Raw genomic sequence first — 13,420 nt, 5'->3', positions numbered from 1 at the left:
AGTCAGCCCAACAGTGGACTGATTGTTCCCCAGCGGAGATAATGTAAGAGACCTTCAGAGGATCCATATATATATAGACTTACTCTCCAAGCAGAGGTTCGGCTCTGACTGTTTTTGCCGTATTTTTAGGCATTTTTATCGGCTTTGTATTTTCTACCATATTCTCTATGTCTCAAAATAGAAAGCCTGATAAAAACGAATAAGAATTTTTAAAAAACAGAGCCTAACCGTTATTAATATAAACCTCTGTTAATACTAGTAGGCTACCATAGACCCAGTGTCTGGAACTAGTCTACCACCAGACACATACACGGCCCCAGCTTGGATTTCCTTTGAAAAGCCTCTTTAAGTAAATGACCATTATATTATTTAGAACGAACGGACATTAGCCATATACCAACTTTCACTCTAGAATCTAATGAAGCAAAAGTCACCAGTTTTAAATTAACATTTATAAGTTAACTTACAATTCACCACAATCAGTACATCTATATACTGTACTGTAGTATCCGAACCATACAACTATACAGACTGGTATACTTAATGCGGTTATTATTTATCATCGCCATGGATATTCATGTGGAGACAATCAAATGGAGCGTTGGAATCTGAAACGACGAAATTGAGCATAAAAATCGCCGGGAGGGGTGAGACCAGGCCTGTTCCGTTGTTCTGAGCATGTGCAGAGCTGTCCCAGCCCCCACACCACCTTCTGCGCGACTCCTCCTGAGTTAATCATCAATCCACATCACAGGACATACCTGTAGGCTTTGTGTAGGCTGTTTTACTGTACTACACATGCCCAGTACAGTACAGCTAACAACATTCACACTGTCGCGTTTAACATTGTCAGGACCACACAGCAATGAAACAAAAATTAGTATTTACTTGTATCTGTTTTTGTAGACTATTTCATATAATTTAAAAAAGAAAATCTTGATTTATCCTCCTGATAAATAAATGTTTGGTGGTGTAAAGATTGTAGAAAGCCATAGCTGCAGCGATAATGAATATTTATCTTTAGAAAGCATTACATTGTATATAATTAAATATAGAGTATGATGTAAGAATGCAATTATCGCTGGTGTCATGAAGTGTCGTGATTCAAGGTGAGATGAGTGCTAAAAACAGGTGTTCATCCGGGTACTGGTACCGTAAGTCTGGTTAGTTTTGCTGCAGCAGAAAAGCTTCTTTCTTCAATATAGTTTACATGAAGGTTACATATTTTTTAGGAAATAACGTTCATGTACATCATAAATTTCCAGCTTTCATTCCACATGATAAAAGTACACATGGGGTTTAAATGAATATCAATCATGGTAAAGTCCTTGACTTACAAATAACAGACAATTTCCCGATAAAACATAAACCCACTATGTGCTGTATCCTAAGTTATATAAGTTGAATTCCTATTATTTTGTATACAGCATGTGCAGTTAACTGTATGTTGACATTACTCTTATGTTATTGTAATTTGCCCATATACAGTGATGCTAAAAGATGAATTTCTGGAGTGACTAGCACATCAGATATTTATGCACAAAAACAGCTCTTCAGAAGACAAAGCAGTTTTACAGTAAATCACGTCCTCATCCGGGACATCCAGTATTTTACCCATCACCCCACCAGGTAATGAACCCCAAGGTCGTCTGGGGATGACGTCCTCTAGGTCGTTCACCCCACTTGCTAGGCAGATGGCTGACCTTCATCTTGACCCGCAGCCTAGATTCAGGGACACTGACTCCACAACTGGGGTACGCCAGCGTTGCTCAAGGTTTGAGAGAGCCAACCAAGGACAGAGGGAGGTCAATCCGGGGTAGCGTGCCCCAAATTCGGGGACGGCGCTGTTCTGCTCGTTCCCGACCGTCGGTTGTTGCACTAAAAAATCGGACACGCTGTGAGAATGAGGACAAATTTCTCCAGGATGCCACACCTCAAGGTTAGGGAGTGGGAAGGGAACAGATGGGATGAATGGATGACGTCTATTTTTCCATGAATTTGGGAGTACAATGGTTTACCATTTACATCACATGTACATGCTTCTTGGCATTGACAATGGTAAGGTCTCCATTTTGTATTATAGTACTGTTGGAAATATATATCAATGTATAGACTTGTATTGATAAAACAGTTGTGTACTTGTACTATTAGGGATGCATTGGGAAGAATTATTGTTTTGTGAAGATCATGAAATACTGATTGGAAAAAGCTTTTAGAAGAAAGAATTTTGTTAAAACGTAAATGTCTATTTGCAACATTGTGAATGAATATTGTAGGGATTCGGTAAACAACAACTTTACGACGGTATCTACAATGGCTGTCTGTTACCTAAAGAAATAAATTGACTTGTGTATTTGATTAGGACCATGTCCTGACAATGTATGTACACATGTCCCCCAACCTTTATTGTGCTCGACAAGTTGTAAACAAATAAAGAAATTGACTCAGTGTTTCTTTGTTCTAAGCCTTTGTTTGTATGCGTTTTTCCTGATGCATAATGTTCTAATACTAAAACTGTCCGCAGACATATTAATTCTAAAGAAAGGATGTGTATAGAATATGAGGATAAGTTGTTTAGCACAAACAACGGCGTCAAGGCTGCAAGTTGCGAGCATGGAATCATAAGAATGTACGTCAATATTCAAAAATTCTTGGTAAACATGCCCTTTTGCGCACCCATATTGGAGCTGTGAAACTCTAGTTGTTGCATGTGGGTGCGTTGGTACCTATAAATATTTTTTTGTATACAAAGGTATTGGTATACAGTATATTCTTGGCATCTATGTGTCATATAAAAAAATCCTTGATTTTTAAAGATTCAAGCTCTGAAGAAAGGCAGTGAGGTTTGTGATAACATTCTGCTTCATTATTTTGTGCACCTACATTTGTAGGATACAGGTATCACTGCACCTATTCCCAATAATGAATGTTGAATTCAAGCCATAATGTTTAAAATGTTTGTAGCATTTCAGTGGTATTTAATGACTTTTCAGTGGCATATCAACAATGGATCTTAATGGTTGTCCACAGCTTATTACATTGTACTACCAAAAAGCAAACAATTTAGGATCTTAATCTATTTTATTGATGCTTTATGGACATGTGCAAACAAGGAAATGAGGGTGGTTTTATAATTTAGTGTGGTTTATGATGTAGAACCTGGGTTCAAAGTACAGTCCTATGTGAATGATCTCAATAAGCTCTCTCCGTTATCTATATCATATGGACCAACATGACAGATTGAAACATTAGATGGTGGAAAGATGGTTAAGGGGATAGAAAGTAATTTGGGGAATCAGTGCAATAGTCCACCTAACCTAAACATTTATTTTTGGTGCATAGAAAATTTTTTGGGTGCACAACAGAGAAAAAATTCATGTCTGCAAAACTGATTTACAGCATTATTGCCTCTCTTCAGAACTTTAAATCTTAAACAAATACCACATACAACAGATGATTTACAATTGTGTTTGTCCCTTAATTGTTGATAATACTGCGTGTGTACTGCTAGTATTTCAAACCGCTCCAGGTCTTACTATTAGTAACATCTTTATCTGTTTTGTCATTCAAGCGGACATAAATTTGGTTCCTTCAAGAAAATGATTTCTAAATGCAGATCTGACACACGAATTATGGCATCTTAGTCAATCAAAAGTTTTACAACATCTTTATTTGTATCTTCTATATGCTATCAATGCACACTATGGAAATATCAATGCTTAAGACATCTCTACCCTCTCCAACAAATTCCATGAGAGAACTCAGGTCTAGGATAAAAATATTTATGCATATATATTCACTCTATTTGCAGTGAGAACAACTGTAGAATCATACATGCATATATAACTGCTTCAGTTGAAGATGCATTGTACAGTGATTTGGCCCCATGGTTTTGGGCAGCACAACAACAAACCAACATAGTCATGATAATCTTAGCAAGTTTTTACACTGCCTGTATCCCAAGCTTAACTATTCCTTTATACCTTATACATGACATTGTGTATGTACATATTAAGAATATTCTTGCCTTCCAGTCCGTCACCATTCAGAACAGACTGTGGTCAGATGTTCCAGCCATTGTTCCAGGGTGATGAGATGGGTGGTAGAAGGCTGGGGGGTACAGATAGACATATTAACAAGAGATGGAGAGCACTGGTTCGAGCGGGAGCTCGGCCAAACACAAACACATCTAACAATAAAAAATCATGACCACAGTATGTCTCAACCACGACATATCAAAACTGGTGCAGTACTGTACAAAGCCTCTTGGAGGCCCATTATTCAATTTATTGAACTGGACCTTTACATTTCAGACCCTACCTTTACCCCTCTTCAACAAATATCATTAGTACTACTAATAGTAGGATCCATCACATTCTGCTTTCCACCAACAATATTACAGTCAATTTGGTCAAGAACAATTTGGTCATTGCTATTTCCTAAGCTTTTATACCTATCTTCAATACATCATATGACTTTGAAAGGAAAGGAAATTTCTAGGTCATCAAAGTTCTACCTGGTCTTCGAAAGGTAATCATTATGGAATTTCCATCACACACAAACATCCACAACTATTTTCAACGACCATAGAAAGAGGGGATCTACACCTGGTAAACACATTTTGTAAGACCCCATGGCTTTCTGTACATTTTACAACTACAGGTGTAACAGGGTAGGAAAAAACGTAGCATACATCCCTATCCAAAATGTACCAGGGTATGTTCAAGCCAGAGGTATATTCCAGCCTGCTACACCTGTACACACCAACAACCTTTAAGCAAGAAACCATTAGAAGAGCCTAAGCCTACTGGGGACTCAACATCTGGAACAGCCTACCACCAGACATACGCACAGCCCCAACTCTAGCTTCCTTTAAAAAAGAGACTCTTATTCTTAAAGTAACGGACACAACCAAAACGAATGGACTTCACGCAGTAGCACTCACTATTTTTTGGGTACCATATATATGTAAAATATGTGACACTCTATAGACTTATTAGGACTTTAAATGATGTAGACTGTACCTCTGTTATATACTTTGCCTGACCCTTACCCTCTTCCCTCATGACCTCAATGAAAAGCGGCCTGCGGGTTGATTTGAGATTTTAATGAATAAACAAAGGTTCCAACAAACAAACAACAAACAAGTTCCTTACCAGTAGCTCCTGCAGGGTTTTCCCCTCTGGAATGCCTGTACAGTCCACCAGCTGCACCCCCCCAGCACCAGGGTAGTCTCTCCCGATGTCCAGGGTACAGGTGATTCTCCCTCCCTCTCCGAGCATCACTCGCACACGCTTCTGTACTGCCTCGTAGTCAATGGCAAACCTGCAACAGTATATACAGGGCCACAGGATTTAATATGAACATACAAACATTGTCTTCATCTCAATATGGTACTATTGAGTTAATATCAGTGTGTTAAATACTGCCTGCAATAAAACAATTTGCAGTGAGAGGTCATCTTGTGCCAGGAGTTTGAAATACTGGTTGTATATGATTTTTGTGCACCCAAAATTGGAACTGAGCACCTTTGTGTATGGTTACATACATGTATTGTAATACAGCAAAGTACTACATTGTTCTTGACATTCAAGTGTACAATAAAGGCTGTATCTTTTTTTCAAGGTTAGTCAATATAGAGTTTCATTAATTGCAACTTTTTTTAAGTTCAAATTTTTTTTGCTGACACTCTCCTTGGTACACACAATTTTTTTCTGTGCACCTAGATTTTGAGGCTAGGTGCACTATCGGACTAATAGGAATATGTCAAAAGCTAGCCTAAGGCCTGCGTACTTTAAGACACTGTGAGTGTGAAATTTTAACAATATAAAGTACCTGTGGCGTAGGCCTTCTATCTCCTGCAGAAGTGGCATCTGGGTGAAGAAGCGTTCTCGCACGCGGTTCACAAAGAACAGGGTGTCGTTGGTTTCCATGGCAACCTCGACCAGATCCTCAATCTCAAGACTGGGAGGGTCCACCTGAAGAGGGGGAAAATATCTTTGATCAGCCACCTATCTTTTTCTGAGGCTTTGCAATAGCTTCTAAAAAACTTGATATAATACGCTTGTAAATTATTACAATTTCACATAATGACAGAAGTGTACATGTGTTTCTAAGAAATTCTAATGACTTTCAGTTGAATCACTCACTGAATAGGAAATGAGAAAAGTTTCTATGCCTTTTTAAGCTCTCTTTTCTAAGACTTTCACATGATCTCTGAATGCATGGAAGAACTAGTTCAACAATCGATCAATCAATCAATCAATCAATCTTTATTGCACAAAAACTGTAACAGGTACAATGTATGGCAAGTTCTAGGGCAGTACATGTACAAGACATCAAGACTAATTAATTAATATCTACGCAACAGGTTATAACAATAGAGTTCTATATGATATGATAACTAAAGACTAGATAGTGTGATACTTTATCTGAGTGTTTAATTCTACAATAATAGGCAAGAATTGCATGGCGATGTACAGGATACAACGTTAACATCATCTGTATGTCATCAGAAATATGGCTTACCACAGCCCCTTCCAGAGTGAAGCCCCCTGTCAGTTGTTCCCTGAAGTGCAGGGTGAGAAGTGGGATGACATTGCAGGAGGAGTCCGGTGGAGGCACAAGTTTCACTGTCAGACTCTTCCCAACCACAGAATGTTCCTCCACACCGCTCAACTGGCTCAGGACTTTGTAGGCTTGTTTACACCTGGAAAATTATTGTCATGCATTTGTCAATATACTAACTACATTGGGATCGTAGATTTTGGAATGGAACATCTCAACAAGAGATATTTACATAATATTTACAACATTATGAAAAGGTATGTGTAAGAACAGACTCTAACAGAGTATGCAGGGAGCTTAACTTGAAACAAAACATCACATTTAGGATATTTCACTGGTTATCTATGTGTCAATCAGAATGAAGGTTAGACATCCAGGTAATAAGATATGCAATGACTAAAGCAATTGGATATGATTTTTGAAACAGATTTTTCAGATAGTATCTACTGTCTTTTGTCAGTGACACTGGTTATCTATACGTACCTTATACAGCAGGGAGAAGGTAAAAGAGTTCAATATGGACATCACTGACTTGAGTGCATTGTAAATTCATGCATGTCATGCATGTGACGCGAAGACGTTCGATACGGGTGTTCCGGACCGTGTGATAACCTTCCATATCACACAGGTTCTAAGTTGTATCACACGGGCTTCCTTCGAGTAAATCGAACTATTTCGAATGGGCTGAATACGGCATGGTTGAAATTTGAATACCGGATTCAGACGTTAGAATTGCTGTTGTTACAATCTTTTGTTCCAGGACACAACATTTTCTCAACTTCTGGTGCATTTCGCATCGAAAGATGTGTTTTCTCAGGTATGTAAATAAAATACAACATCGTGTATTCCACATCACCCTCGGTCCCAGCCCTCCCGCAGGTCGGATCACCCTCTGGCCTTCAGGCGTCAGGCGATCCTTCTCGCGGTCGGGCTTGTACCGCAGGTGATACGGAATACACCGTGTTGTATTCTATATTTACTTTTGAGGAGTGGAAAAGACATTTTCACCAAATTGCTAAGGAGTGATACACAGAAAACATATATTCCCCGTCTGCAAAATAAAACTGACGCAAACATTTCATACGTACCATGCAGCCTGTGCCCTGATCTTCTCTGTCCCCTGCTCTTTCCTACTCAGTAACTCCTCCATGGTTTTCTGTACTGCCTGCTTCTGAGACAAAAACTTGTCCCTCTCCTCCATAGCCTGGGCCATCTCCTGTTGTAACGTCACCATGGCAACTCGACAGGATGACAGCGCTGATTCCGCCTTCCTAATGCCGTCAGTGTGTTGTTGCAGTAACGCCGCCATGTCAAATGTCTGGTCAATCTAAAAAAGTGGACATCACAAACGACTGTTGTTTCAGTGGTGCATAGTGATTTTTAGTAGAAAAGAGGACAAATATATAACAAAGAGAGAAATACGCTGTAAAGACTTGTACAAATCATATTTCCCTTATATTAGTTATAAACTGTAGAAAGAATTTTTGTCAAACATCCCATTGAAAAACATATATTTTCCATTTTCTTTTATTTCTATTTTTTAACTCCAAGGAGAAAAGTGGAATTAATCTCATGTTAGTTGGTTTTTATTACATTTACACTGAATATTTTATTCATTTGCATAAAAAAAGGAAATAGAGAAAGTAAAGTTCAATAATATAGGAATACTGTGCGGGAAAGAGAGAGAACCCTAATAGGCCTCCTCCTAACAAGTACTAAACACAAATTTGGGTAAATTTTTCGTTTTGGAAACTTTCACCTTTAATCCAGAACTTGTAAGTTTTATGTCTTCATGCACTTGAGTCTTGACCTACTATTTTGCTGTGTGGCTGATAAAAGTGTAACTTGATACTTGAAGTACATTCTAGACTTTTTAATACCTTAGGAAGGTTGAGCAGTTGTCCCACTGTCTGATGTTTCTGTAGAACCTCCTCCAGCCTGGCTTCCTGAGGGAACAGACAGGTACCAGTGTTAATGTTATACTGTTCTCTGTTTCCTTGTGTTTGCTAACTGTTACCACTTAAGCACATGTTACATGTAAGTTTAAGTGGTGTCTTGTATTCAGCTAGAAGAAAGGATATGTAACCCCGAAAGGGTCAGTATAACCCCAATGGTGCTGTAATACACTGTATGTCTCTACTACTACCCCAATGGTGCTGTAATACTGTAATTCACTTTGTCTTCTCGGCACCAAACTTTCACGGTCTGAGAAAATTTAACCTGTTCTCAGAACTAAATACATATTCACGGTATTGGCAGGTGCATGTAAAAAAAGTCTGTGATTTATTTGTTATCAGTAATGATAAGTTCACGTTACAGCCGTATTTGTGAAAACCGTGAACATAAAAGTACATTGAAAAAATCAGGAATTACAGTACACTGTACGTCTCTACTACTGCTACAGTGGTGACTTTCATAATAGCATACACTGACTTCCATGCACTAAAGTTTGGTGTGATCATTAATTTAGACATATTCTTTTACAGCTTTTTTCAAAAATTCTCAAACATTTACAACCGATGACAACTAATAGCAACTAAGAAAAATCAGGACTACCAAAATTAGAAGGAATTACATGATAGTATTTGTCTTATGTATATATCATAGATCTGATTTTAAGCTGAATTGTAACAACTAGATATATATCAAATATATACACATTTGAATAGGTTCAAAGTAAGACAGACATATTTTCACTCACCGTTTTCTCCACCTGAGCGATTCTCTCCTGTAACTTGGCAACCTTTTCCACATGTTCATCATATACTGAAACATAGACATGATAACATGTATGTAACTCTAACTTCTAACTCCCAGAGTCCATATCTAAGAGGTATCAATAACTAGCTTTTGTGTGTGTGTGTGTGTGTGTGTGTGTGTGTGTGTGTGTGTGCGTGCGTGTGTGTGTGAGTGTGTGTGTGTGTGTGTGTGAGTGTATGTTTTTTGTGTGTGTGTGCGTGCGTGCGTGCGTGTGCATGTGACTGTATGATTCGAACTCACACACTCCCTCTTGCTAGGAATCTGTTTGGTATCCTATCTTCATGTAAACAACACTAACTGCCTCTCTTAAGTAGGGTTTGACCAAGTTTGACAACTTAGAAACTTAGTAAAAATAGTAAAAATTACTATCAACTCTACTACACTACTCCAAACACGTGAACACCTGCAGTCATAATACTGTTATAATCTGTTTATTTTCTAATCGGTCCAAAACCTGGTCAACTGATTTTTTCCGGTTCGTATTTTCAGGCCGGTCCAACAAGAAATAACAGTATTGCACTCGTACACTGTACAGGTACCCATCCCTACACCAACATATCAATATCATTTAAATTATAATCTACTGTTCTAAATTCTGAGTACTTGTAGTAAGAAACCCTTACTTGTGTTGGCCTGTTGAGCAAGCTCAGACAACAGTTTCTCCTGCTGGGCTGCTTCCTTCTTCATCCCGGATGCCTTCTTCTTAGCTTCCTTCACTTCAACATCTGGAGGTAAGAGATGTAAGTCATCAGACCTCTGGCGCATAGTAAATATGTGCAGTTATAGCAAGGAGGTTTTGAATTTCTAGTATCTATATAGCCTATATAACCACCCTTCGGCGTAATCAGCTTCGCAATATATAATTTGATAAAACCTCTTTGGTTATAGACACCATAAACATGGATTCACTTTTCGTCACCAGTCAGATTGAGGGGGAAGTCTTTTGATTGATTACTGAACAAGTGCTCCTTCAATTGGAAGTAAAACATTTCCTGAAAAAAAAATTTTTTTTATTGGATTTGCACCTATAAAAGTTGCATTTTTATGCATTATAGCAAATGGCAGGGCAACATTGGGGTATGAGAACTCAGTTTAAGTACCTTTAACTCACCCACTGCCTCCAGCTCAGGCCAGCAACTTTAACTTTTTCACTACTCTACATCTGTACTTAGCCTCCATAGCAGGCTCTCTATGGCCTTTTTTGGCACTTTTACTTTTTCACTACTCTACATCTGTACTGTACTCACCCACTGCCCCCAGCTCAGGCCAGCAACTTTAACTTTTTCACTACTCTACATCTGTACTGTACTCACCCACTGCCCCCAGCTCAGGCCAGCTGCCCCTGCCCCTCTCCAGATACTCCAGGATCTTAGCTCGGGTCTGCAGCTCCAGCCAGGTCATCTTCAGGTCTGAGCACTGGCCCTGTACAAGAAACAGGATCTTTTACTATAGACTAGTGGTCACAAAATACAAGCAATACTGGCCCTGTACAAGACACAGGATCTTTTACTATTAGACTAGTGGTCACAAAATACAAGAGAGTAGTTACATTTAATACAACCAAGAGCAAGTTGGCACTGTACAAGACACTTACTATAATCTAACTTAGTCACGTAGATTTACACAAAATCAAGCTTCAGTAAACTGTTAGTGTTACAACATACATCTAAGCAATGGCCCTGTATAGGACACTTATGCCACCAGTAAGTCAGCCGGCCTTTTGAGTTTATGCCGTCGCCCTGTAAACTAGCTACACTGTAAAGATAGTGGCGAACTCCCAAGCAGCGAGAGATGAGCACATGAGAAGGAAGAACAGAAAATTAATTATAGAGAATGAAAGCAGATGTGTCATGTGACCAGTAGCTGACTAACCAAGTGGATAAAGCGGCAACAACAGATGGGTTTACGATACAACAAAGTGAACAAGGTTAATCTGCTTGGACTTTTTGGACCTTTTTGGACAGGTCTGGAGGCCAACGAACTCCGATCAGTAATGCTGGACAGAAACGAGTGGAGACACAGGTGTCACCTCCAAAAAGAGGACGAACTGAACTGAACTGAACTCTGACAAGTTCTGTGGCCCTTTCTGAGACACCCTGATATGCAAAAAATTATGACATGCAAACATTTTTACCAACCTTGGTGTGGTTGAGGACAGACCTGGCATTGTAGTCAGACTCCTGGAGCAGTTCTTTAGCTTCAACAAGCTTCAGCTTCTGTTGAGTTACCTCCTCAAATACCCTACATTAGGATAGAGGAGTTAAAAATATATATTTTTTGTGGAGAGTCAACTCAAAACAAAAATTTATGAACTGAAGGCACAAGGAGCAACCAAAAAACGGCTTAACCATAGTACCGACCAAACAGAAATGCATACATTGTAATCTCTGTGAATCATTCTATGTATTTTCTATGGAATAAAATCAAACAATCTCTAAATTTGAGAGATAAAGAGACAAAAAAACACCTTCGAGAATCCACCAAAACGTTCGCCGCCATCTTGTCGGTTTGAATCAACCCGCTCATCTCGTCCCCAGAGCTATAATCGTAGACCAATGAAAAGGCGCAAATGGACCGCTCTCGTTCCCCACCGGGAATCCTTTGGGTAGGTACCAAATATGAATTGGGGGTGGACAGCTTCATTTCACTTGGCGTAACGGCGGTCTATTGGGGACATCTAGCGATAGTTAAGCAAACTGCAAATCTTTGTTTGCTATTTGACAGTGACAGTCTATTGGGGACATCTAGCGTTATAGAAACATACTGCAGATATTTGTCTGCAAGTAACGACTCGACGGCCTATTGATGATCTACAGAAATTAGTATTGCAACGTTGATTTCCTCTTTTCTGGCTGGCACAAATCGCTGGATAGGGTGGGTTAACTACAGCTGGAGTCAGGCAGAACATTTTGTTTATTGTCTGTCTGTTTGTTGGCTTTTCAACTCAAGATTAACCGTCACTGAATATCAAAATAATGTACGAATACTACGATCTTGAAAGTTTTGCATAAACAACCCCTTGGTCGCAATGCCACACATCTTACGCACGCACACAATTTCCAAAGCGCGGTGCCCCACAGTTTAACACAAATGTTTAGTGTTGCCCTCATTATCATAATTCTTTCATACGATTACAAACATTATTTGAAATATATTGAAATAGATCTCAACCCATCGGGAAATATTTTCACAGCTAAGAGGAAAGTAGAAAGTGAAAGTGAAAGAGAGTTTTTTTATAGAAAGTAATGTGCATGCTTCTAGCGCATGCTTCTAGCGCATGCTTCTAGCGCATGCTTCTAGCGCATGCTTCTAGCGCATGCTTCTAGCGCATGCTTCTAGCGCATGCTTCTAGCGCATGCTTCTAGCGCATGCTTCTAGCGCATGCTTCTAGCGCATGCTTCTAGCGCATGCTTCTAGCGCATGCTTCTAGCGCATGCTTCTAGCGCATGCTTCTAGCGCATGCTTCTAGCGCATGCTTCTAGCGCATGCTTCTAGCGCATGCTTCTAGCGCATGCTTCTAGCGCATGCTTCTAGCGCATGCTTCTAGCGCATGCTTCTAGCGCATGCTTCTAGCGCATGCTTCTAGCGCATGCTTTTAGTACATGCTTCTAGCAAAGAAAGAAAGAAAGAATACTAGTATGCTACAGCCACAAATTAAATATCCTCATCATCGGTTTCTCTCAAAACCGAATTTTCACATCATCTCATTGGATGTGGCAGAAAAAATTGTTATTGGCAAAACTAGAATTGCAAACAAAAGCAAAAACCATTGATTAAGGTTTCGTCAAAAATCGATTCTACAGGTATAACGGTGCACACTCCAGTTCTGCGCGACAAAAAAGTGACGAAAGGCTTCCGAGGGTTTATGTTTGAGTTGACATTTCTCATTATTTCCTGCGAAATGACATTAAACGGTTACATGGCAGAAAAGCGTAGGAAATGGTGTGTTTTGGGTGCAAATTGTGTTTTGGTCCGCGCCTTACTTCCGGGATATTTCTACGCCTAAATGTAAACAGGCCCATGACCTAGATTGACTTCTGAAGCGCTGTACATGTGTTAAGCAAAGTTACAATGCCGCGCGTCTTTGATTATT

At 39.4% G+C, this 13,420-nt stretch overlaps 1 protein-coding gene across 1 annotated transcript; it reads right to left on the bottom strand.

The window, feature by feature from the left end:
* Positions 1 to 3,650: 3,650 nt before the first annotated feature.
* Positions 3,651 to 11,959, bottom strand: LOC118423766. The gene is made up of 11 exons (XM_035831983.1): positions 11,795 to 11,959; positions 11,466 to 11,568; positions 10,641 to 10,749; positions 9,951 to 10,052; positions 9,269 to 9,333; positions 8,448 to 8,513; positions 7,656 to 7,894; positions 6,529 to 6,709; positions 5,836 to 5,978; positions 5,157 to 5,325; positions 3,651 to 4,110 (listed from the first exon to the last, which is right to left on the bottom strand). Exons 1-11 carry the CDS (start codon positions 11,851 to 11,853, stop codon positions 4,039 to 4,041), a joined length of 1,308 nt encoding a protein of 435 aa, XP_035687876.1. The 5' UTR covers positions 11,854 to 11,959; the 3' UTR covers positions 3,651 to 4,038.
* Between the last annotated feature and the right edge of the window lie 1,461 nt (positions 11,960 to 13,420).

Source organism: Branchiostoma floridae, chromosome 10, assembly GCF_000003815.2.
Source record: "Branchiostoma floridae strain S238N-H82 chromosome 10, Bfl_VNyyK, whole genome shotgun sequence".
NCBI classification, from domain to species: Eukaryota; Metazoa; Chordata; class Leptocardii; order Amphioxiformes; family Branchiostomatidae; genus Branchiostoma; species Branchiostoma floridae.
The sequence above is the reverse complement of the archived record's forward strand: the minus strand, read 5'-3'. Positions and strand labels throughout refer to the sequence as shown.

Bases quoted from the DNA above. Each gene is read 5' to 3' on its own strand.
- LOC118423766 (XM_035831983.1), bottom strand. From the start codon at position 11,853: ATGAGCGGGTTGATTCAAACCGACAAGATGGCGGCGAACGTTTTGGTG. The intron at 10,053-10,640 runs GTGAGTACAGTA...TCTTACCTCCAG, and splicing joins GCCTGAGCTGGGGGCAGTGG to ATGTTGAAGTGAAGGAAGCT. The intron at 4,111-5,156 runs GTAAGGAACTTG...TGTACCCCCCAG, and splicing joins AAACCCTGCAGGAGCTACTG to CCTTCTACCACCCATCTCAT.